The 26,447-nt window shown below is 43.0% G+C and overlaps 1 protein-coding gene across 2 annotated transcripts in view; it reads left to right on the top strand.

The window, feature by feature from the left end:
- Window positions 1–4,192: 4,192 nt before the first annotated feature.
- SYBU (syntabulin) overlaps window positions 4,193–26,447 on the top strand; it is a 41,326-nt gene continuing 19,071 nt past the window's right edge. Inside the window, exons 1-3 of one of the 2 annotated variants that reach the window (XM_066990666.1) lie at window positions 4,193–4,348; window positions 4,605–4,818; window positions 17,504–17,701. In XM_066990666.1, coding sequence (XP_066846767.1) covers window positions 4,322–4,348; window positions 4,605–4,818; window positions 17,504–17,701 — 439 coding nt within the window. In that variant the 5' untranslated portion in view covers window positions 4,193–4,321. Of the gene's footprint in view, window positions 4,349–4,604; window positions 4,819–17,503; window positions 17,702–26,302; window positions 26,343–26,447 lie in introns of those variants that run through there. The other variant, XM_013179991.3, reaches the window with a different exon arrangement.

Raw genomic sequence — 26,447 nt, 5'->3', positions numbered from 1 at the left:
GTCAATTAATTATTTTTACTATTTACAATCTGCTGTGTTTCCTTCATTTTCTCTAGCCTTCTGTGCTTTCGCAATCTTTCAAAATCAGGAAACCTAATTTCAGCATCATCCGCTTCTTTTGGGTGAGAAAAAAAAATAATCAAAATATCACAGGCCTCAGCTGGCAAAATTAAGATGCTCTATAGGTCACAGACTATCAGCTATCTGCCTGCATTAATGAAATTGTTCAGTATTGGGATTGTAGAGCCCAGCTCTGCCCTCTGCCCTATTTCCTTTGACCTCACAGGGGGATGCAATTCAAGAAGAAAATCTGGCTTATGGACCTGAAGCAGTATAAGTATTGCCTGCATTTTGTTAACCTCTGAAAGCCCTAAACCTAAAGGAAAAATTTAACCACCTGAAACTGAACTTAAACAAATTCAGGCATGAAAACTCTCCAATTCAGTGATACAAAATAATTTTGCAAGAAAGCCACCTAACTCCAGTGAACCCAAGATCGCAAAGTGTCTGGTGTTTTCATCCTGAATGTCCACAAGTGCTGTCAGTTGTATAAAAACTTGAAACTGTCCTGGTCAGAGCAATGAGCCAGTATGGTATGTCCCAGCTTCCTCCAGGTGATAAACCGAGGGCAGAAGCATGCCACTTCCCCACAAGGTCAAATTTTGCAAGTAGACGCAATGCAGCCAAATAATCAGAGCATAAAACACAGCAGTGATGCATGGGGATGAGTGCTTAGTGAGCAAACACGTAAGGCAGGAACCATTGTTTAGCCTGATAATTATTACACCAAAAAAAGAAAACGGAAAATACAGGTTCCACTCCTTTTGCGACTTGGGGAGACTACAACCTCTGTTTCCCTAGGAGTCCTGCTTTCTTCTACTACACAAGGGACTGGCCAAAGGTAAAATAAATTAGGAGTGGAAACCTTCTTGCTGAAGCTGAACTCCTGTATGGAAAAGGAGGAAAATGCATGGCATCAGAGCAGCAGTGTACACAGCTCTGCCACAGGGATGGTCTCAGTTGAGACCTGATCTCTGCTGGCAGCATGAATAAACTTCTTGTGCTGAAGGGTGTAAAGGGACCTTGTATGCACTGCTGAGCTCTATGCGGTCCTCTCCCAGCTACAGTATTTTTTTGTCTTGATCTTCTGAAGTGCCCAATTCTGAGCAGAGGAGCCCTTTACTGGACTGACTTCTCTGCTGCTGCTATTCTGAAACCTCGAGAGCAAAAAAAATACATTACAAAAAGTCAAACTGGAAACTGCAGATGTCTAGAGTCAACGTGCCATCAGATAGAATAATCTTACAAAAACAAATTTCACACAAAGCTTTGTAAAAACACCAGGTGAAGCTTTTTTCTTCATAGCTGAGATGTGGAAGCAGCAACGTACCAAGTTCCTTGTCTGTGTGCTAAGGGACACGAGGAATTGCTGGCTAATAAAATTGTGATGAATTAGGAGCACATTCCCCCTTCCACTGAGATGGCTCGGAGAGCAAAGCAGCTTCAGAGGGACAGCAAACCGCCCTTGGTCTTCTTCCTGCAGAGCACCCCATCTGAGTGGAGATATTAGTAGCAAAGCCTGGAACAAAAACTGCTTCATGTACCTTGCTCCCCAGCAGGAAAGCATAAGGTCTAACCAAAAGGCCTGGCCCAGTGCCCAGCTTTCCCTGGCAACTCCTCATGCCCAGGCACTTCTGCTAAATTTGCAGCCCACTGCAGCTTCCTGTGGGGCTGGTACTTGTTAGGACGGAGTAAAGCAAGAAAAAGCCTATGAAGATACTGTGTTCGGTAGGGTTTGTGAGGCCCTCATGTTTTTTGTAATGTTTTTCCATTCCACAGCAAATACAGTTTGTTTCAGAGTTACATATAAATTACAGAAATTGGTTTAATAGGTAATACAGCAGTACTGAAAGTTTGCAAAAGACGAGAAGAGACTAAGAGTGTTACTGTGCGATCTTTTCAGGTACGTGCTCCTCCCAGTACTGCTGGTTACCTAGTGCACAGCAATAAGCTGAAAAGTGACTTAATTCCTCAATGTTTATTAGATATACACGGACCATTAGGAGAAAGGAAAAAATTTTTCTGGAAAGTTAATGATTGTTTTATGATTTATGATAAAGGTATAAATATGCAAAAAGGACAGGAGACCAAAGGGAGTCACATCCCATTATGACTCCTGAGGCAGCTTAAAGACTTTACTTTTTGTGTTTTTCTCAGCAAGGCAAAAATTTGAGCTCCAAATGGAAGAAAGTAGAGCAGGCTCCGACAATTGAATCATCATCAACTCTCTAGCGGAGTTACTATGGCAATGGCAGTGCTGCTGCACGGCATCTTCTGCTCTTCCCACCAATACAACAGCTTTCTAAACATACAGGAGAAATTTCCACCGCACACGTGCCACGTGTGGCTCGCAAGAGGCTGCGTGCTCAGGTGCCCTGTTTTCTACTGAATGAAACAGCAAATTTGGGGGATTAAAATACGTGATTTCCAATTTTCTATGGAAATGGTCTTGGAGTATTAGGGGAAGGTCCAGAATACATACTCTCTTTTGACCCTCAGGAAGGTGTATTCCTGTGTTTAGAAGGTATTTTATATGCATGCAGCATTTTTAACACAGAAATTTTAAGCATTTTTGCAAATATAACTAACTACAGTTGTCTTGACAGTGCCAGGGGAGGGTGGTTTCATTTTTTTGGCAGATCATAACTTGGAGCTTTACATAAGTAATGGATCTAATCCTAGCACCAGGTTAATAAATTAGTAATTATAATTCGTTGTCTATGTAACAATCAGTGTGACAGTGCTCACCAGTGTCCTCTTTCCCTTTTGAGGACTAGATGAATATGCATCACCTTTCCTATTACTGATGGTATGTGCTCTGCACTGCACAAAATGGACACATTTGCTCTTCATTATTTTTGAGACAGCATTTAATATTTACGCTCTAATAGCAACCAGAAGTTCCCTACAGGAATTGGGGCCCTTCATACAAAGCAGACATGCGAAGGAAGTCTTTGCCCCAAAACACTCCTGATGAAAGTATTTTTGGCAGGTTTGCTAAGTGCTTTAGGGAGATGTGTATGTGGAACCTCAAGCGAACTCCACATTGAGAACCTCACCCTCCTTTTTTGTGGCCATGAGGTCCTGAACATGAGCTGGCAGTGTCTGAACGTGAGCCAGCAGTGTGCCCAGGTGGCCAAGAAGGCAACCAGCATCGTGGCTTTTATCAGGCATAGCATAGCCAGCAGGACCAGGAAGGTGATCGTTCCCCTGTACTCAGCTCTGGTGAGGCCGCATGTCGAGTACTGTGTTCAGTTTTGGGCCCCTCACTACAAGAAGGACATCGAGGCCCTGGAATGTGTCCAGAGAAGGGCTACGAAGCTGGTGAAGGGCCTGGAGCAAAAGTCCTATGAAGATCGGCTGAGGGAACTGTGGGTGTTTAGTCTGGAGAAGAGGAGGCTCAGGGAGACCTTATTGCTCTCTACAGCTACCTGAAAGTAAGGTGTGGGGAGCTGGGGGTCGGCCTCTTCTCACAGATAACTAGTGATAGGACTATAGGGAATGGCCTCAAGTTGCGCCAGGGGAGGTTCAGGTTGGGAATTAGGAGACATTTCTTCTCAGAAAGAGCAGTCAGGCATTGGGACGGGTTGCCCAGGGAGGTGGTGGAGTCACCGTTCCTGGGGGTGTTCAAGGAAAGGTTGGACGTGGTGCTTAGGGACATGGTTTGGTGGGTGACATTGGTGGTAGGGGGATGGTTGGACCAGATGAACTTGAAGGTCTTTGCCAACCGTAACGATTATGTGATTCCTTTTGGGCTGTGTGGACCCAGCACAGATGGCAGTCCTGCTGACACACACCCCTTGCATCCACTCCCAGCACTTTTTGGGGAGCAGATGTGCGGGGTTCACACATGCACATCGAGGGGCGGCAGGCTCAGCCGCTGCCCCGCTGCCGGGAACGGAGGCAACACGCTCACACAGCACCGACCTCCCTCGGCGCCTGACCAAGGCCCGCGGCCACCCAGCGCAACCGCCACGGGGGGCAGTCCCCGGCCCCTGCCCCACACCTGCCGCGGGCCTCGGGGGGCTCGGCGGCGGCCTCGGGGGCTCCCCCGGGCCCGGACCCGCCGTCCTCAGCCCCCCTGTGCGGCGGTGGCGGCGGCGGCACCACGTGTCGGGGCGGGGAGCGGCGGGGCCGGGCCGGGCTCCGCCACCCGCAGCGCAGAGGCGGCCGCGGGAGGAGCGGCGGCGGCGGCGGCTGAGCGCGTCCCTCTCGCCCATGCCAGGTGCCCGTCCCCGGCTGCGCGGTGACTGAAGGCGCCATGGGGCCCCTGCGGGAGAGCGGCAAGGTGAGAGCCGGGCTGGACGGGGACGGGGGACGGGGAGGGGAAGGGGGTAAAGGAGAAGGTGGGGGGGGGGGGGGGGGAACAGGGCTGAGGGGCAGGGGGCGCCGCAGTCCTTGCGGGGGGGAGCCGGGCTGCCCCCGCCGGGCTGCCCCCGCCGGGCTCCCCCCACCCCCGGGGGCGGAGGCCGCTGGCTGCCCGCCTCCGCGGGCGGCGGAGGGCCCTGACAGGCCGGGGGGGGGGCTTTTCCTTGCCGAGAAAGGAGCAGAAGGCGCTGCCCGAGAAGGAGGCGTCCCGCAGCCGCATCCCCCGCCTCGTCCTCCGGCCGCAGTACCAGCAGCAGCAGCACCACCACCAGCAGAAGGTGTCCCCCGCCTCCGAGTCGCCCTTCTCGGAGGAGGAGAGCCGGGAGTTCAACCCGCCCAGCTCCTCCGGAGGCTCCGCCAGGACCGTCAGCAGCAACAGCTTCTGCTCAGGTACCGGGGTCCCGCGGCTCTGAGGGGGAGAGCCGCAGCCCCCCCATTCCCCGCAGAAAGCCGGTGGCTGTGCCTCGAGTACGCGGCCCGAAGTGGCACCAGATGTTGCCCGCCCGGTGTCTGAGGGCTCTGCTGCCCGCTGCTCAAAGCTGGCGGGTCTGCTGCCGCAGAGCGGTTGCCTAAAGAGGAAGATTTGCCTTAAAACCTGCAGCGGCTGCGTGAGGAATCCTGAAAATCCCATAAACCAGAGAGCCTCCGCCTGTGGAGACGGGGCCAGTGCTGGTAAAGGTATCAGGCGTGGGTCAGATGCCGTAACTCGGCGTGTTTTGGGACACCGAGCTCCCTGCGGGGCCACGGTGTGTCGGCGAGGTTTCCATCTGGAAGTTAACTTTGAGGATTGGGATAATTCGGGCTGCTCCTGGCCAGCGTGCAGCCAGCCGTGAGCTGGGCACGGTGCCACCTCTGAGCAGGGGGCTGTGGCCGGGTGATGTATCAGAAGGAAGCTAGGGCTCCCCGGCTGTACACCACAAAAGTGTCATTTGCTCTCCCAAATGAGTGTCATTTGCTCTTCAACATCCCTGTATGTCAGGGACTGTTTGATGTTAAACATTTGTCATGTGTGGAGTTGAGCACAACTGAAGTCCCTCATCTAGCAGTGAGTGACTCAGATGCTTACTAGCTGTGAGTAATCTTTCAGCTCAGTGAAACGCTTCGCCCTGTGTGACGTTACGCACGTGGATGATGGCTTTGAGGGTCAGATCATGAAGTCCTTGGGTAGTGGATGCATGTGGTAGGTCCAAAGATTTTTTGGTGACTGAAAATTAGGTTTTAATCGTTGGTAGTTTGGAAAGTATAACATTCTCCATCTAGCTAAAACTCCCAAATTAAAACAGACATTTTGTAATGCTTAATTTCAGAGCAAGTTTCTGAACTTTCCCTTTCTTTATGAATAAAGTGTTTTAAGTTACCAGACGTTTTCCTGAGGATGATCAGAAATGCTCCCATTTATCATTGTCTTCACATTTGCTTCTTCTAACAAAAAGCAGTACCTCTAGCACTATGTACAGTGATTTTTCCTAGATGCGAAACACAATATCTGTGTCTGATTGCGATATTTCATTCTCAGCTTGGATAGATTTTGCAATTCAGGCTCAGTGGAGTGGTCTGTTTGGTTATTGTTTACTGAACAATGCAGATTGTTAAACAAACAGCTACTTGGGTCAGGAGAACGCTGAAGAATTTTTCCCACGCCTTGTGAATCCCTCCACCTCACCTGTTTGAGTTTGCCTGTTCCCTCGTAGGAAAATAATGTGTAAAATTATTTGAAGCTTTCTAGAAATACATTATTTTTACGATCTCTTCCAAGTGGCTGATTTTTTTCCTGTGCATTAACAAGTCTTTCATTTTGGTTGCTGACATTCTAACGTTCTTTTTTTTTTCTGATACCCTTTAGTTTTGCATCATGTTCAAATTTACTCATGGTAGTGCTGCCAAAGCAATATCCTTACTTTCCCACGAGGCTATGTAGGCTATTTCTTGAGTCCCCACAGCAGCTCTGTGTTTACTTTGGGTGTACCAGATTTCACGGATTGGCAGTTCTAAGGCACTGTTCATGGAGGTATTCAAGTGTGATGCTGTTCTCTTAGCCTTTTTAAGCAAAACTGGTGATATTTTTCTCTTTGTAATTCATCTTTCCTTCTTCCTTGGATGCTTTATTGGTTTAGTTTGGTATTTTTTTTTCCTATGCTGAGAACTTTGTGCTCTCAAGCTACCTGCAGCACCCAAACAGTTACACGCCACTCAGTTTGCTGCGAGTCTTTAAAACTTACTGAGCTGAGGATCGGTCATGATCAGATCTCTGTCCTCCATCACAGGATATGTTTTTGTTGTTAATGGGTTTGGTGGCTTTTTTTTTTTTTTACCATGATGCAGGTATAATAAGTCACTTACTTGATTTCCTCATTCTCTGATGTCTCTTTGCTGCCTTTCACTTATGATCCTTCCTTATAATCATATGGCTAATTTAGATTGAAATTCCCCAGCAGCAGCAGCAGATGGCTGCTGGTTCCTGTTCCTGGGGAGGGGATGGAGGAGAGCAGTGTGGAGAGGTGAGTGGAGAGGCTGCAGCCTCCAGCCGGCGTTTTCATCTTACTGGAAAGTGACATGCAGCAAGTGCTGCAATGAAATTGTCAAGTAATGTTTCTGAAACAGAAAAGGTGAGCAGATGAATAATATGTTGAATGTTAGCATGTGTATGTGAAGCTCATGAGCATTTGGATAAATGCCTTTTTTATAATTCTGTAGTGGGCATTAAATGCCAGAAGTTTCATGATAAGCAGCAGGTAGTGTATAATTCCTTTCCTCTTTACCCTTCTCTTGAAAAGTTGCTATCTACCTTTCTTCCCTTATTATTGACACTAAGTGGTTATGATCAGTAGACTTCTTTTTTCCCCTGGTAGAACTGATTTTTCATCCTCAGTCTGTGTGAATATGTATTTCCTGCTTGATTCCCTAGAGCTTCTGGCATTGTCCATTTCCCTGGTGTGCTTACATTGGTCCCAGTCCATAAAAGAAGGCTTGGAGTTGTTTCTCTCTAAATGGGAGCAGCAGTGTCTTGTAGTTATTGATAATGATGTTTCAGGTAGGCAAAGGACAGGAAAATAAAGGGGTTGAGAACTTTGGGGAATTGTCATGATTTTGTGGGTATGGTGGAAACAGCAAAAAGTACCGCTCAGCAATAGGCAAAAGATAACTTCATTTTTTTCTGCGTAATGTCTTATGAAGAATTTGTTAGTTCTGGCTGAGATAAGTTTTAAATTTGCATGATCATCTCCCTCTTTGTCTTACAAGACCAGATCAGAGACTCGGTTGTTTGTGTTGGTCAAGTTTTTACAATTGACTTTGTGTCAGTTTGCTTTGTAAGACTGTATGAACCAGGGTGAGACTGTTAATCCACTTCACCTGTGATATTCGTGATGAAATATATTTTCAGTATTCCTTGTTTATACCAAATGGAGCTGGATGCTCCCTGAATGTTGTGTCTTTGCTGACTCTTTGAAAACTGAGAAAGCTTTGAAAGCTGAAAGCTGAGTCTTTGCATCACTATTCACTGAGAGCAATCCATCTTTAAAATCTTAGCGCATCTGGGGTCCTGTTTGTCATCTGATACTGGAGCATTTCTCTTCCTTCAACCTCTGCCCTCCTCTGGCTTGGACGTCAGCCACAGAACGCGCATGTTAAGTGATGAGAAAATGTTCTCCCAGCAGCTTCATCTGGCTCGACTGCTACTGAGTATTTCCCCATGTCATGCATGTTTTCCTCATAACTTCTGGCTTTGAAGCTGCCGTGCACCCTTACCTTGTCCGTCGGAGGAGAGCGTTTTTAGACATCACAAACATGCAGTTTGCTCACAGGTCCCTGGCCTGGCAGCTGCTCTGAGAAGGAATGAGGCTCTCTTTGGTACTTGCAGTTGCGCTATTTGCCTTACAAGAAATAGGGTGCTGAGGGTGGGGTGTTATTCTTGATTTTTATGTACACATCCTTTTGATACCAAGCAAATCGCCTGTTGGTTGGATTGAAGGCAGCCTGGAAGTGCTAATGTGAGTAATAGTCTGCATAGCTTTCAGTTCTAAAAGAAAGTCAGTTTGGGCTTTTCTTTTTTTCTAGTTTCTGCCTCCAAATAGCTTAGATTTTGAATTTCTTATTCAGAAGAGTTCTTAGAGGCGACCTTTTTAACGATGCTCAGCCTTAACCTTCAGCCTGTTCCCAGAAGCCAGCTGGCTGAGTTTCTGCAGATAATGCAGCAGTACTTCGTTAACTCAGATGCAGCTTTGCAAGAAGCACTTGCATATTTAATAATCAGTTCAGAAAAGACTTTATGAGCCAGAGGAGCTGTTGTCTTCCGGTAGCAAACTCTTCCTCCTTTCTTAGGCTTACCTGCAGATCATCTCAGTAACTAGACTATGTAGTGCTGCAGGCCATTGAAAAAATAGGGTTACTGTGTATGAGTGATTATGATTCGTTCCACCAGAGCTTTCCAAAATAGGAATTTGGAGTTTAAGATTCTTTTTTTTTTTCCCTTCAAATTTCAGGATCTGGGTTCAATGTTTATTCCATATACATATATATATATTAATCTGGTATAAAGATCTTTTTTTAAAAAAACTTCTTGCTCAATTTTGTAGCGTAATAGGCTATAGTGTTCAGGTGACATGCTGGCATTGTAAGCTCTGCGGTGTAAGCGCTGCAGCAGCAGGAGTTTCTGTCTTAGCGTACGCTGCTCAGCGGCTCCTGTGCATGGCCCACTTGAACTTGGAGATTATTTGCCAGTGGGCCCAACTGTTGAGGGATGCTAAGACTGAGTTCACAGTGCATATGTCAAAAAAAGCATGTGGGCTCCCGACAGGCTTATTAAAATCAGCGTGGATGCACTACCCATGTTGCTAGCCACACGGCAGGGGAGCAGGGCGTTTGTACAGGTGCATTGAACCTGTGTTGCTGGACGAAGACATGTGTACCCCCTGTGACTCTACTAAATCATTCCTTTGCTAGAGCGTTGGAGTAGGGTGTACCATAAGCCATCTAGCCCTTGAGGCTGCAATACTGTGTACCTAAATATAGATTTCCGAATAGAAAGATAGAGGAAAGTAAATTTGCAGTATTTTAACAAGTCAATAGATTAAGGCATATATAGCATTAGGATAAATTACTAAAATAATTACCCTACTATTGATATATATATATATATATACATGTATGTGTGTATATATAAATAATTACCCCTGTTATTTATGTATATTTGGATGGATATATATATATATTTATGTATTACTATGGAAACAGTAAGCTGTCCCATTCTTTTTGTTTCTTGTTACATGAAGAAATATTCTGTTTAAATAATTCCTTATTGGCTTGTTTATTTTTATTCTTTTTTTTTTGTTCTTGGTGTTCCTGGATTGAAGAGAACACTTAGAAGTGCTCAAATGTCTGATACTGAAAGCTGGCTCCTCTTTCCTGCAGTCCTTTGTGCTACGCTTTTGCACAGTGCTTTTGCCATTTTTTCAAACTTCTGAAGTAGAGCTGTTCTCCAGGGATTTTGATTGCAGCACTCTGTAAGGCAGTGTAGCAATCACTGTGATAATAATTTTCCAAAAACATCAAAACAAAATCCACTTTTAAAAACGCACGCATGGCCTCTGCATAAGGGCAGTGCTGGTGACATGCCTCTTTTTCTCACTGCTGTTTCCCTGGAGATTTTCCTGCTGAGCCAACGTACGTGCAATAATTTATTATTGCTTCGTATTGTGAGCCACCATTTCTGTTTCTGTGCAGCAGAAATGGGTTCCAAACATGGAAGTGAGAAAAGTGTCTAGGTACTAAAAGCAAAGCCTGCCTGTTCCTCCATTTTTGGCCTTTCCTTTCATCCCTTTCAACTTCCCTGTTTATTCCCTCTTACTGAGGAACTATCCTTTTGTGTCTGTGCCACACAACAACATCTGGAAGCCAAAATATTTGACCTTTTGAATGTTTGTTGTCACCTTTTTATGTATCTGTCAGCACTGTGAACCATTAAATCCAGACCGAGAGCCTCCTGAAGTCAGCAGAAGCGTCCCCATTGTCCCTGGGACGTTTTGGATTGTGTCCTGAGAACACTTTGTGCTGCACCCTTTCTGGTACCATTTGTCACAATGTGCTGTGTACTGTGATAACTATATTGACTTACTTCTAAGCTATATAGTATGTTTTCTTCACCACCAGTACATAATCTAATATTTTTCCTTTAACATAGTTTTCACACAATTTTGTACTGAGTTGAGTGGTGCCATGCATACTGAAGAACATCACAACTTGAAGCAGAAATGAAACTTTTATCGAATCACAAGTCTTTTATTTCTTCTGTATTAAAGGAAAGTCTTGATACTTTAAAACAAATTCGACTTGATGCATTCTAACCGTGCATTTATAGGGTTAATATATATCCCCGAAATCTTGCAGCAGTGTTCTGAGGTGTGTATATCACCAACTACAGTCAGAGGGTCCTGGAGTGATGCTAAATGCCAGTCTGAGTTTGGTATCAGTTAAAAAAAAATAAAAAAATATGTAAAATATACATACAACAACAATAGATAGAATATATGTGGCTTCCAGGCACCACCAGAAGGTAAACAGTGCAACTGTGTGAGGTGATGTTGTGCGAGGGTCACATTCATACGCTGCCAGCCATGGAGGAGACAGAGCGATATGAGAAAGAAGGAGTTTAATGTTTTATACCATTTGAGGAACAGTTACAGATTTCTTTGTGGTCTGTTTAATATCTTTCTTTCCAAAATCGATCCCTTCAAAACTGGATAGAATGTTTGTTGTTTCTTCCCTTGCTGCATAGTAGAAATAAACACACACACAAACCCGTCTGTACATGTTCCACATGATGTTCATGTGAAATGGGCAACGTTACTTACATTTGGTGCTGTCAGGGTTCCCAGCAGTGGTTCTGTTTCCAACTGTTGGCCTCACAAAAGGTTATTTAGGTCTAGGAAAGTGCTTTAAAAAACTACCAAACTGCCAAGACTCTTCTTTCTCTCTTTTTCAGATTCTTTGCTTTCCTCATCTTTAGTTAAAATTTTTCTTCAAAATTTCCAGTCCTTTATCATGTTAAACACCTTGTCCAAATGTTTTCTGTGATGTGATAACAAAACTCCAGGCGCTGTGCTATTGCTGACCACAGTGTTCTCCTAGTAACAGTGCTCTTTTTATTGATATCTTTACTAGTAGGCATTGATGCTTCTGTTCTCTAATACCAATGCCATTAGTTGTGCTATAAATGTAACGACAGAGTCCTCTTTTCAGGTGGTTTCCCAGAACTCAGATCAGTCCTGCTTATTAGTGAAATGTTCAAATACAATGAAGATTAGCAAAGGCATCGTTTGCTGCCAAAGTCAATTAAAATTTGCTGCTTGAGTATAACATTTATTATCAGTCAGATGTCAAGAGCTGATATGTTTAGGGACACGTTTATGGAAAAGACTACCTGGTAAAAGATGCCCAAGCTTTAGGAGTTCTTGATCCATCCCTTTTCACCTTGGTCTCCCATCTTCTGCAGAATGTGAGCCTGTCAGCGTTTGTGTGCCTCTGGGTGTGGTGGACGCAAGCACAAAATGACTGGTAAAGGGCAGACGTCGTGGTTGTCTGTATGATGATGATAGGAACATAAGCAGCAACGAAGAGGAGTTGGAGGTGTTTGGTCTTGATTTTACCTACCTCACTACTGGGTTAGGTTTTGCAACTAGAACATTAAAACAGCTTGAAAGATGGACTGGGGAAAAAAAATGGTTCCCAGCTGTGGAATATATACAAAATGTCAAGGAGAAGTATGATCCTGAGCATGTAGTTTGTCCAGGATCATTTAGTCCAACCTCTTCTCCGAGGCAGGGCTGTTGCCAGCATTACATCACACCAGCCAAGGCTTTGTGTCTCAGAGCCTTGAAAACTTTCGAGGACAGGAGTTGGCACAACCTCGCCAGGTTGCCTGAGGGGGTGGTGGAGCTGTTAGCCTGCCTTCACACACAGGCAAAGTGCAGCACAGTTCATTCAAGTTCGGTCTGCAGAGGCAGAGAGATTAAATGTGGAAATAATTTGCTTAGCAGGATTTCATGTAAGTAGGCCTTGTCAGATAAACCTCTTCTCTTTTTTGGACAGGGCTATAGCTTTGGTTGCTCTTCTACTCTGCTTTAGTATGCTTGATTTCTGGTAAGACATCTGCCTTAGAAGCGCATGATATTCAAATTAATTTTATTAAATACAATCCCAATAGATCTTAAAAATAAAAATGTAAAATGAATTTAGGATTAATCAGAAAGACCACAACTAGTATTTTTAGGGTTCTACTTCTGGGGAAGTCATTCAACACTTTTGTCAACAGTCTGTGGTTTTGTAAAAATCTGTCCTGGTCTGCAGGTGACAAACTGTTGGTAGCAGATGACTAAACCTCAGTGATATATTCTTTGCTGTCTACCAGCAACTTTCATCAGTGCATAAAATATCCGTGTTACAAGACCAGCCATGAAAAGAAGACCAAAACAACCCTTAAGGGTTTAAAAAATGTGGGGCAAACCATCAGAATGGGAGATTCTCCTGAATAATTCTGAAATAGCCTTGGTGGCTCATTGTCACTGACCAGCTCACAGCGCACCGTGTTTGCAGAGCCACGGCTCCACAGACCTGCAGAGCCGTGGGCGGGCAGAAAGGGAACTGTCAGGTGAAAGTCAGGGTACAGGTTGTGCCTCAGTGCACTGCTAAAAGTTCGTTAGAGTCCTGTGTTTAATTCTGAAACGCACACTCCTTGGTGGAAATGCAGGGTGGGTAGAGTTTGAACGTCGATCGAGGGAACCTTAAGAGAAGATGAACACACGACAGGAGCAAAGAGGTCAGGTAGGGGGCAGACAGTGTGGACTCGTAAAAGCACACAACTAGATCTGGCAGCTAGGAATGAAGGTAGAAGTAAGTGAGTGGTTCCACAGAAAGAGTGAATTAATTAGCTGGATGGATTAAATGAGGAGGTTGTGTATTGTTGCCACATACACGAGTATTGCTTGAAGACTTTAGGAAAAGGTGGTATTTTTCTAAAGGCTCTGAAGTGCATTGCAGTGAAAGTTGTATATCCTCTGTGCCCAGAAGATCAGAGAAAAATATCACGCGTGGCATTTAAGTCCGTGAGAACAATTTTTTTGTCAGTTGTTAGAGTATTATTGCCTTTAACACTCTTGTTTATACTCTGACTTTAATATTTGAAAGTTAGTCAGTGCATGCAAATGTCAGAGTATGCTGAGTAACTTCCCCCGTTGTTTGTTTGAGGAGACACTATCCCATGTTTGGCTTCGAAACTTGGCGAGTGCATCTGATCTGGGAGAGGGGTTAGACACAGCGCTTCAGTGATGAAATCCAGCTGATGTTCAAAGGGAAAAGCTACTTCCAGAACGCTCTTGGGAGGCCGCGGTGAAAACAAGACACCATGAGTATAGCTAGGAAAGCAGTGCAAGTCATGCGTTATTTATGTGTTTTCCCTCTGTTTGTCAAGTAAATAACACAAGCAGGATTATTGGTATTGACTTTCATAGCAGATTTCACCAGCTTTCTCTCTGCTGTCCCCCCGGTACTCGTGCCCAAGAAGGTAAATTAAGTGTATGTATGGTCCTGAGAGCTGGACCTGAAATCCTTTATGGGGCAATGCAAATTATCAGACTGGATCCTTTGCTGATGTTGCTGAAAACTGCGTTCCCACCATGCCTTCAGCAGAGGGTGAACTCCACCGTGGGCTCATCCGCTTCTGTTTCCTTATACCCAGCTTTGGAAACAGGTTCCTTATCTCGGCCTGTTGCTGGCCAGGTTGGGGTTTTCACCTCCTCCTCTCTGAGCTGTCAGCATGGTTTTGGAGGAGCCTGGAGGTATGGGGGGAAGTCTTGGTCCCCTGGGACCTCCACTGCAGCCTTTTGTGGAAGAAGAGGTGCGTGCTGTGGCAGTGGGCAGGGCGGGCTGTGTGGGATGGAGGGTGGCTGAATATAAACAACTAGCTCCTTAAGGCTTCAGTAGCAGGAAGAAACAAAGGTAAGTGCAGGCAGTTTGCCCTGCACTGAGCAGGTGGGTGGCACCCCAAGGACTTTTCCTTGTAGCAGAACGGCGAGGTGCAGGCTGGTGGGGAGGTGTGTCCCTCCCTGTGCAGCACAGCCTCTGCAACCCGGCCTTCGGTGGTGAGCTCCCATGTTTCACAGGCAACTGTTCCTTCCTGTGACAGTAAATGCTTTGATTCTTTAAAAGGCACTGCAAAAAGCAGTCACGGAAAAATGTTTGTCAGCAGCATGGAAGAAAAATTGGAAATATTAAATTCTGTTCATATTTCTGGCTAATTCTGGTTTTTTATTTCTGTAGAAGGAGTAGAGGGTATACATTACATTAAAAATGCCAAACTATCAGAGAAAACAGAGTACAATAAAATCATTCATTTCCTTCAGTTGGAGTGGGAATGCTCACCTGATTATCAGTGTGGCTAAAGGTTGCCAGCGGTACAAGTAGAGAAGACCTGTTGTTCTTCATGCCATTTGTTCCTTTAATAAATGCCCTGATGCAACAAAAACTGTAGTCCTTAAGCATAAAATAAGGAGATGCACATCTGGCATTATCTGATCAATGCAATCAATGTGGTAGCAGCAGCAACGGGAGGGAAGCTTGTAATTAAAATATTTAGTTTTGTATGCTTTCTTTAGCTACCCTATTTTCTTAACTCAGAGATGGTTTTGCATATTTGTCTTCTAATGCAGCAATTCGTAATGCTGCAGCTTAGGTTTTTCATCATTTTGAGGTTTTATCAGTTCTGAGGTTCTTCAGGTGGGATCTTTATATCTCTGGTTGTCATATGTACACAAAGTCTCCCATATAAAACACATCCATAAGGTCTGCAGATTCTGTTTAGTAATTGCAGTGATTTTATTGGTGGCTGTAACTAGTTTCTTTCTCAGTCTTCTTCAGTCTTTTGTTTTTTGAACACAGTGTTATGAAAATAATACTACAAAGAGAAGCATCTAAGTGCAAAGGCTGTAAGAAAAATAAACTCCGCGAACATGCACTTTATCCTAAATATGTTTGATTATAAATATTTGTGTGCTGCTAAAGAGAAGAAACATTGGGTGTAGCTAAAGGAACTGCTTAAATACAACTCAAAAGCTCACTGCCACGCTGATTCACTCCCCTGCAGATAACAGCCCTACAGCCTGTAGAAAAGACTCTGAACCCTTGAAAAAGGAAATGGGCACAGACCTGGGAGGAAACTGCTTTCTGTCTTCTCTGTGTTGAGTTATATCGTGATGTTGATGTGAATGGAAAGGATGAAAAGTAAACAAAAGCCGTGCGTTGGACAGCACTGCTTCAGTCAGTGTGAACGTGGGCTGAAATGGATGGGCAGGAAGCCTTACGAACAGTCTTCTCTTTGCCATTATTTCTCTAGGACCTAATTCTGAACCGCAGAAGTCGGTAGCAAGATGCCAAAAGGAGCTGCTTGAGGGCTTAACTGTGCTGGAGGAATGAAATACAATTAAGCAGGATGAGGTGTTCGCACCGTTACTCACCTTTGTGCCTGGGGAGCTCATTCTCAGAATAGGCTTGGCTCCTCCTGTGGCTGGCATCTTTTGTGGCAGCTTGTATGGGTGTGGGCAGCAATACCTCCGAGTGCTGGCTGCTCTTCCGTGCTGCTGCGTGTTACAGGCACTGGACAGGCAGCTCTTCTGGGTAACCTGCCTAGTGCTGGGGGCACAACATGGAGAGAAGGGGGGCAGAACATTTCAGTGGGTGAAGGCAGAGAGGTCAGACACCATGGAAACTCCTTCACATGGAAGGATGCAGACGTTTTACTGTACTGAGGGAGCGATAGTTAATCGTAGGAAAAGCTTCTCTTTGCTGGGGAGGGGTCTGGGGGGGCGTTAGACTTTTTTTTTTCTAACCTCATAAACGTACAGTCACAGGCTGACTAAAATAGTCTGCCCATGCAAAGCTCGTTGCAAGATCAGGCTTGACCTAAATTAGGAACAGGATGGAAGTGGTAGGTGCAATATGGTCATGCAAATTACAGGTACTTCTTTGAGTTTCATGTTAGACAAAGGTAATGCACTGGGAACTGAGTGCAATTGCATTAGTAAGATGGCAGCTTTCATTTTGTCCTGGGAAAGAACAAACGATTACATTGCTCAAGGAGGGTGAATATTCATGGCTTCCCAGTGTCAGGGTAGCGTGTTTGTTTTTGTTGTCTTTCTCTAAAACCACCGTGACTTTTACAAGAGATGTGATTATTCAAGAGGGATTTAGGTGAAGGCCAGGGGTGGGGGTTGATGTGTGGATTTCATCTCGACTCTGACATTTTACTTTGCATTTCATTGTTAAGAGCTGCAGTGTTTGTATTTCTGGAGATCAGAAAAGCTGCTCTGTTCCAAACAGTGATTGCTGGTGTTCCCAGCATGGGTGTTCCCTCAGAAGAATTCTGCTTTAAACAAAAGCAGTCTGTGTGTAATGCACCCTTTTCAGAAAGAGGTAACAACACACATCCACTCGTTAAGAATGAAGGAGCGCTGTGATCATGCTCACTTTAAAAGAAATAATAATAATAAAAAAACATTTATTAATTCCAGTTAAATGAAAATCTTGACTTTGTACATACAGACAGATAGTTCTAGATAGTTCATGTAGACCTATAGTTCTATCAGTAGATCTTCCTCTTGTTCAGATAGGAACATACCTTGAAGGAACATGTATGGCCCATGCTTGCTTGTCATGCAGTGTGCACACAGTGATACAAGCCATTCTCATGTCTTACGGACATTTCTTAATGTTCATGTCACAGTATTCCCTATCCTCGATGAGTCAAAAGAATTTATCTTAGATATTGGTTTTTATTGTGTAGCCCCTGATTTTTATCAGGCTTGGTGAAACAAGCACTCACCATTTCAGACCACCATAAGGTATCCAAAATTTTTAAACAAATGGGAGAAACTAATAGCTTCTCAGCAGATTTCAGAGCCAAGGTTAGATGTAACAAGTAAGACTGTAAATAGTTGTAGCCCATTTTTTTATATATATTTTTTTTTCATTTTGCCAGCTTCATGTACTTACTAGTTAGAAATTCTGATGTTTCTCCTTTTCTCTTTAGATGACACTGGCTGTCCTAGTAGCCAGTCAGTATCTCCAGTTAAGACTCCTTCTGATGCTGGACACAGTCCAATCAGTTTTTGCACTGGTAGTGATGGAGACTTCTCCAGGAAGAAATTCAATTCAGGGACAATGAGTGAAGGAAACACACAGCTGACTCGATGTAAGAAGGAGACAAAGACAAGCCTTGTAAAGCCTGGTAAGTATAGCATAGTTCCTTTCACTTCTTTAATTACACTCTCTAATTGAATAGTACATCTACAGGTGTCCAGATGCTTTGTATTGTGCTGCCTGTGATACAACTATTGCTGATAATAAATAGAAAAGATAATTGGGTTCTTTCTTATGGAACCACCTGCAAGATTTGAAAACACTATGGGTATTAGCTTCTTCATGGAAGTAAAATTAATTGATGTCTTCACTTTCTTTTATGAGGGTGGATGATGATGTCAAATAACAACTGAAATGGATTTTATCCTATTCCATGGTAATTGCACTCATATTTCACCGGCCAAAGATAAATTACTCTTTCTGTTGAAACAAAGAATTTTAGTCTTCTAATGTTGGTAGATTGATGGCTAGACCCTGCCTGAAGTTCATGCCATCAGGCTGTGATAACTCTCAGGGTACAACTTGTCAAATCGAGGCAGGATAATGGGCAGTATATATGTGGGAGTTATGCAGATGTAGCTCCGTAGTGCATTGTCTGAGTCAAGAGCATGTCTCCCATTGCCTCAAGCTAATGGGCTACCTTAGACCACCAATTAAATCAGCACCTGCTTGTCACACATCCAAGACTAAATATCCTGGTGTGTCACAGACGGCAGTAACTTTAATGAGTGGATATAAAATATTTTTGTGATTCATGTAGAAGCAGCTCTTGATTACAAATGGCCAGGATATTTGTACTGTTATTTAATTAATCATGGAGACAGAGAGGGTGTTTTGACCCTGTGAAGAACCAGCTGCAGAACTGACATGGTTTATGAGCTCAGGTACCTCATGGCTGTATTGTTTCCAGAGTCATTTTACCTCTGGAAGCAGTTTAGACACTTTCAAGAGGAGTCATTCACATTTTCTAGCACCATATTTCAGCAATTAGAAGCAGTAGAGAATCTGTTGCAAAAACTCTTCGCTGGCTTGATCACTGAAAGGGGTGATTAAATCTGATTTATCAATATCCTTGCAAAGTTCTTCAAATCATTTCATAGCACCCATATTACTTGTGTGTTCTCAGTCTTGCATGATGGTAGATTATATTTTTTCAAGGTTTCTTTTCCACTAAAATAAAGGAATTTAATGCAGGTAGAATGTGGTGAATATTATATATGTCAGTCAAACCTGCAGCCATGGCTGTCACATCCATTTTATATGTGAATACAGATGTAGCTTGAGAAAATGTGGATAAAGAATTTTAAAAGTTTATTATACTGAGGAGTCCTATGCACATGGAAAAGAGTTATGCACTTGTTTCAATAAATTACTTCATTGTTTTCAATTCTTACACTTAAACAATAATAGTGAGTTAATAGCCTTTCCATTAATAGTCAGAAGTCATCTTTGTTTTCCTTGATGGTACTATTTCAAATCTCTGAACTGACTTAGCGTAGATATTTTTAAAAATATCTTCTTTAGACTACTTTTGTTTGAAATATTAGGCTTATCATAGATTCATCTAGGTTGGAAAAGATCTTCAAGATCACCAAGTCCAACCATCAACCTGACCTACTGAGTCCCATCACTAAAGCATGTGCCATGTGTCTCTTAAACACCTCTAGCAATGGGGACTCCACCACTTTGCTGGGCAGCCCGTTCCAGTTCTTGACCACCCTCAACAGCAAAAAATTATTCCTAATGTCCAATCTAAACCTTCTCTGGGGACCATTTCCTTGCTTCCTATCACTTGTTACCTAAGGAAAGAGACTGACACCATCTTAGTTGCAACCTCTTTTGAGGTAGTTACAGAGAGCAAGTAGGTCTGCTCTCAACCTCCTCTTCGGACTGAACATCCCAAGTTCCCTCAGCCACTCCTCAGAAGTCTTGTTTTCTAGTCGCTTCACCAGCTTTAGTTATTCTTTTCTGCACATGTAGTCATGCTTGCCTGTGCCTCCTCTCTTACCTCCATCATCACTAAGTTGTGTTTTTTTTTTTTACTTCCTGAACAGGCTTAGCTAATTTTTTGAAAAAGAGTAGGAGAATCAGTAAGGTTGTACAAATGGCTAAAAGGCTGAAAGGATGAAACAAAAGCAATCCGTGTAGAATTTTAATATGCCTAAGGTAAAAAAAAAATAGTGAAGAGGAGTCAAAAGCAACTTGCTTTATTATTTTACTGCTTGTGGAACTGCCTTTAATGCTCTTTTGGGCACAGACAGATATACTGACACCCTCACCCATTCATTTGAAGCTCATAACTTGTCATCTTTGTAGCTTCCTCTTTATTTGGCTGTTCTTGTAGGTAGACTATTCAGTAGGCATCAGTATCTTTTCATTGATTAATCTCTAACGTTGGAAACTGATCTCTGGAGTTCAGGCCTGTCATTCCTGGGATCCATCAAAACCCTCTGAGCAGGAAGCTGGTTCCACCACTATCTCTTGGTTTCAAGTGGATCCAGTCCATTCCTGGTGACCTTTCTGTGCATGAATTCCTGGCAACTCAGGAAGACAGAGCCCATGTACAAAGAGAAGGCATTGTCTTGTAGCAAAACGCACAGGGAGTAACAGGAGCAGTACAAGGAAAGTAAGCTGTGGAAGGAGAATAACAGCAATATACCCATGTCATACATAACCTGGTTCTATATACAGCTAGATCGCTCAAAGTACAGTGCAAAAAGTCATGCATAATATCTTTCCCTCTACCTTGAGTCCTTACTGATTTATGAAGATAATCTGTATGTAGTATTTATCTGAAATGCCTTGTGATAATGGGTACATAGCAGGAGCCAGATGTAAGATACAAAAATCCGGTCTACTAATATCTTATGGACCATGTCCTCTGCTACATTTCCGTAAGCAAGTACATCAGTCAGTGTGCATCTTCAAAATGCCTTGCCATTTTGCCTAATTTATCTGTTTCTAGGACTGTCTTCTTGGAACATGCTGAATCTCAGAAGTAACACTCACACAAATATTTGGATAATTCAGGAAATGTCGGAGTGGGATAGCACTGAGAATGAACTCTTGGGACTTTTTTTTGGCTATTCCCAAGCTCCAGTGCTTTTCTTTTACGCTAGCAGTATCACTTCATCTCTCTCTTCTACACTTCAGAATATGAAATACAACATAGCTTTCTTTTCTCTAACAGCCTCAGACATTGTTATGTGGATCTAAGTCATACTCAGCTCTTGAAGTATTAACAAACTAGGTTTGGATATCATTCATAATTTATGTTGTTCACATAGTGAACCGTATTTAATCCTGGAATGCATTATCGCTGCATCTTGCTAAACCTCTGAAAGATTTATAATCATAAAAATGTTGTTCATTGGGGATAGTTGCTAATGTTTTTCATGTGCATTAAAACTGAATCATAGCAGTGTTATAGGTGAATTTGGCTTAAAATCTGTGACTGCTTTCCGAGGAAAGGACAGAGAGCACAGGTAAATTAAGGAACACATAAGTGGACACACAACATCCACTCCAGGAGGAAGTTACAAGCCTTTTAATTTGAAGATTTTAGAAGTTTTTCCCTGTTTTGGATGTGATTCATTTTTGCAATACTAAATACTAAGAAAATGCATTGCAGAAAATGAACCAGCAAAACGACACGGTAAGATTAATTAACACTAGTCCTAGTTTTGTATCATGATGCTGCGCTGAACCTACAGCTTCTGTAATAGAATAAACAGCAGCATAAGCATTTCTACATGTTCACATTCTTGTTCTACTTACCCTGTGAAGATCCATCCTGAATTCCTGTACCTCATGTCCAGATCTTGTTAAGAATAGTGGGAACTATTTTGTTTTCTTTGACAGTCTTTCTCATCTCATCTCTTGACCTCCATATGAATACTTAGTACAAGGATTCAAAATCTGGACCTGCAAGCTGGAAAGTCATGATAAACTTCCAAGGACATGTGGATAAAGAAAGGAATCATGAGCAAGAGTTGTGTCAATAGCTTTTTCAAGCCTTCTATGTTTAAAGTAACACAAAGCTGTACTAACCTGCATTTCAGTGTCCATGAGCATCATAGTTTGAGAATGGCATCAGATCAGCTGACTGTGTGCAGTGTTTCTGGTGAAAGTTCTGATCTTCACGTGCTTCTGGTGCCATGGGCAACCCTGATCCAGCCTACTGAATGAGCTAAGGTGGTTGTTGGAGCTGTCTCTGAGATCCCATAGAAGCGCTGAAGGTTCACGTGAAATTATTAGGATTTAAGATAAAACATTAAGACTTCCGCACACCTGTGCCTTTTGTACCTTTAGGAGCCTGCACAGATTTGTGCACAGCTGCACGAAAGGGGTCCTGGGTGAGCAGCAGTCAGGGTCAGCTTCCGAATCTCGTAAAGGCTGGCTGTTCATCATTCACAGCTCGGTTCAGTAATAACCACTCCAAGTAGCAGCAGACTATACAAAAAGCTTTTCTCTTTCACTGCTGATAAAATATTTGGCCGTTTATTACTGGCTTTGGCTAAAACAGCAGTATTTTGGATTGTGCTGCAGTTGAACTGCAATGGATTGTATTTGAAGAAAGGTCGTCATTTAGAATTCAGGCATTAAAACTTCATTCTATCCAAATTAATGGGAAAATCTCAGAGGTTTCTACCACTTAGAGCACCTACCTTTGTCGGACAATAGGCAAAGAGCACACATTAAAAAAAGTAGAACTTCATCTGAGCACAAGGAAACACTGTTTTTACTGTGACACTGGTCAGACAGTTTGCCCAGAGATGTTGTGGAGTGTCCATCTATGGAGGTATTCAAAACTCAGCTGGACACAGTCCTGTGCAGCCTGTTCCAGCTAAACTCGTGTGAGCAGGGGGTTGAACCTCAAGAGTTGGATCTCAAGAGATCTCTTCCAACCCCAGTGATTCTGTGTTGTGCAGACTCTTTTTCTTTTAAATAGTGCATCACCCAGATCTTTAGCTAAGTCATTGCAAGGCACAGTTTGTGCTTTTCCTACCCTTTCACATCTGTGTACTACCATTCTGCTTATAATGAGTTCGCAGAAATGAAAGAATACATAAAAGCAGTTTTAACAATCAAAATTGAATTACAATGTCATTTAACTTTGAGCAATAGTAAGTAACGTTGTACTCAGCATATGTTGTCATTATGATCTTTCCTGCTTCTTCACAGTAAATTTGTCGAGTCACAAGTAAATGAGACTTGAGACAGGATGTCCTGGTCTCAACAGATTAATCTCAGAAGGTTTTAGGACTATTAGGATTTTCAGAAGGGACAGATGGAGCAGGCTATATTGGCCTTAAATTGGTTGTGAGTACTGAGTAGGTTTGCAGATGCTTTTTTAATCAGCATTAGAGCTGATCATAGTTAACAAAAAGGAGACAAGGGATATGACCAATGGCATTCGGGAACATTACAGTTAGAGTTAAATAACCCAAACAGATGAGACAGGAAATGCAAGTCTTGCTGTTAAAGCATCATGCTCTTCCTGCTGATCTTTTTATGTTGTCTGGTGTGTGAACATTAGATTCCCAGGATACTAAATGTGCAGGAACTTATTCTTGGGGTCATTCTGTGCAAGAAAGGCAAGCTAATCCAATAATGTAAAATTAACAGGTAAGTTTATCCATATTGCTGCTCTATTTCCATGCGTATTTGTATGCTAAAAGCAGAGTCACTTTGGTAGTTTTAAAAGCAAAACATAAAGGGTCTGATTAAGCTTAATGTTACTGAAATCTGGGTGTGTGGTTTTACAAATCTTTTGTCAGCTCTCTCCCTCACTTCAGTAATAAGGTGGGAATAATAATGTCTGACTCCAACATGTTATACGTGCTTTACCTTGAAAACAGATTAGTTGGTGTATGAGTTCTGCAAGAATTTTTTCTTAGAGGCAGTTCTGGAAATCTGCTTCATTCTGAAGCACTTTACATTTCTGATTGCAGAAAGATGTAATGATAGGACTTCTCTGTGTTGTATCTTAGGAAGACTGATGAAATATTAGAAATACATGTTTTACTGATGCATTTATCCAACAACATTTTATTTTGTATATGTGTGGGTTTTGCTCATTCTCTGTATCAAATTTGTGCAAGCAGTGGGAAAAAGAATGGTTATGCCCATTGTTCAGGAGCAAAGGTACAGAATACAAAAACAAAGTTAGAGAATGGGCTAACTAGAATAGATCCTATGTCATGCAGAGAGATTCATTGTTCTTTGTAGCTGAGTTGTACTTTCACCTCTCATATAGAAATACTTTTTAAAATGCTGCTGGTCAACTGTGCATTCTAACGCAAAGCCACCCTGTTTGGTTGTTTCAAAAATAAAATAACAAAAAACCTGTATGTGGAGGTAGGAATTTGCCTTAACTGATTCCTCAAAATAAGTTGCTGTACCTCATTGTAAAAGCAGGATCACACAAAGGTGGGAGCAATGAGGAGACTGGTGGCCTCACTGTAATGTATATCTATTTATGTTGTGATTTATTTACCGATATTTCATAACCACATTTCAGTACTGCACTTTTTCTAAAGGGGGGAATAAGTAAGAACAAGAGGATGAAAGAAGAACATTTAATTCAAAGAACATTTAATTCAGTCACAAATGCTGGATTTAATCAGAGTACACTGTGCTACCATCCTGCAGTCAGTCATAACTTTGCTTGTGCAGGGAAGATGAGCAGAACCATTCTTCCATGCCTGGGAATATTCAAATAGTTCAATATATGGCTGGTGTCAAGCATATAAAAATACTGAATCAGGAAATGATCTACACCTGATTCAGTGTAATTTAAATAACTGGTTGTAGAACAAAAAAAATGTTCTGAAGACAGGCTGAGTGAAGTAAGTTGATACCAAATGATGGAGCATTTTTCATACACTTGTTTTTTTTCTTTCTCCATGAAGTATTTGATTTAATAATAAACAGTCTTTTGATGTGGCCATGCTTATTTACATGTGTAAAACATAAATTCTCTGAAGTGTGCAGAGGAGCTTCCAAGTGAGAAGAGGAAGAGCAAAAGCTCAGGTTCCTTGAGTCACGTAAACCTGACGAGGATGGCTTTCACATGAGCATTAGATTTTTAAGCAGCTCAGTATTTGGCAAAGAACAGATACACAGTGGTCGATTACTTGCTTTTCTGGGAGGCTTTTCATCTGCTTTTAAAAACGTGGCTTTGGCAATAAAATGGAGCAGGCACTTGAGCACATGTTGCCTTTCTCAGATGTTAGTACATGCTTTGATTACTTCACTTCTGTGCCGTACCTGAGAGCAGACAGCGTAACCTCACATTCAGACCTACCGGTGTGAAACATTTATTTGCTGTAGAATTTTGATCTCGGCCTTCTCCCTTTTTTTGTATGTCAACTTCATCATTTGATTTGGGACAATAAAGTTCCTGAGACATTTGCTGACCCAGAATCTGACAGAAACAGTTGTGGCAGCTTCTGGCCCAATTCCTTTCCTTCATTTACTTTTGCTTTTCTTTGGTCTCTTAGCATCTTGTTTGGGCCTACACGAAGTAGCTACTGCTGATTTCTTTAAACAAAGTGTTTCCAGCTAATAATTCTGTATGCACAGAGCCCTTCTGCATATTTTACTGATGGGATCCACTTTAATTTCACGTCTGTTGCTATGGAGCTGTGTAGATTTGCTTACTTGACCTGCTAGCACAGGGAGTTATTAAAGACTTCATCTCCATGGATACAGCAGTACCCGAGTATACTTCGCAGGGAGATTAAAATACACATCTCTGCCTTCAAAAGCCTGCGCTAGCCTCACGTCCAGCGTCCCAGAGCTCAGCCCGGGGAGGCTCTGTGCCTCACAGCCATGGGCTGTGGGCAGGAGCTGCTCCTGGGGTCGCACCGCCATGTCACCGTCACATCACACACCCCCTGGCCCATGTCACCATCGCATCACGCCCCCCGCCCGTGTGTTTCAGAATCGTCGCCGTGGCGATTTCTGAACGGTCCCTCAGTTGGAGCGGTTGATCCAGCGGAGCCGGCAGATCCTGTTGGAGCTACTCTTTCTTGCTTAAATCCCTGAATATTTGTGAGTCAGGAAAGGTGAGGAGTCAATGTGCGTGCCTCCCTTGGTTACTCTCAGATGCCCTGGGCTGTAGATGGGGACGGAGACTTCCACTGGTCCAGTTGTGTGTAGGAAGTGGAGCAGCTTTCACAGCTCACACTGTCATTTGCTCTCCTTCCTGTGGTTATAAAAGTGGTTTTGGAGGTGAGGGAGATGTGAATTCATGGTCTTGAGCCAAACTGGATGGAGTGGTGATGGGCTGCAATTTATCTGTAGTTGCGGCTGTAATCATCCCTGCCTACCCGAGTTGACAAAAGTCCTATTTGGTGTTGAAGGAGATATAATTAATAAAATGAGTGAATTTAGCGTGCGGGTTTTCTGACCAGAAACAAGTACTTACTTTAGGATAAGATAAACAGTGCTTTAAAATCACCAGTTATACTGACTAACTCTGCACTGACTGAAAATGGGACCTAAGCTGTCTCAGACATAGGTGTCTAGAGACATTTAGGTTTCCCCTATTCCAGATGAGGTCTCTTACAACTCTGCTGTTAGCCTTTATTGAAGCCAAGTGAAGTCTCTTTTCTCTTTCTTTTTTTGTTTAACAGAATGCAAAGTCAGTCTTAGTCATATAGTTGCAGAAGAAGGTTTATGACTGAAGATCGTGCTTGGAAGCTAATGGCTACTCAACATAGGTCAGTAGGTCTGATTAGATGCCTTTTGCTCTTCTGTTCATCCCTGATAAGCTTAGGCTGTTTGTCCTGTTTCTGAGGACCACTGCCTCAGGAGCCTAGCATTAT

The sequence above is a fragment of the Anser cygnoides genome, chromosome 2 (genome assembly GCF_040182565.1).
Source record: "Anser cygnoides isolate HZ-2024a breed goose chromosome 2, Taihu_goose_T2T_genome, whole genome shotgun sequence".
NCBI lineage: Eukaryota > Metazoa > Chordata > Aves > Anseriformes > Anatidae > Anser > Anser cygnoides.
The sequence above is the reverse complement of the archived record's forward strand: the minus strand, read 5'-3'. Positions and strand labels throughout refer to the sequence as shown.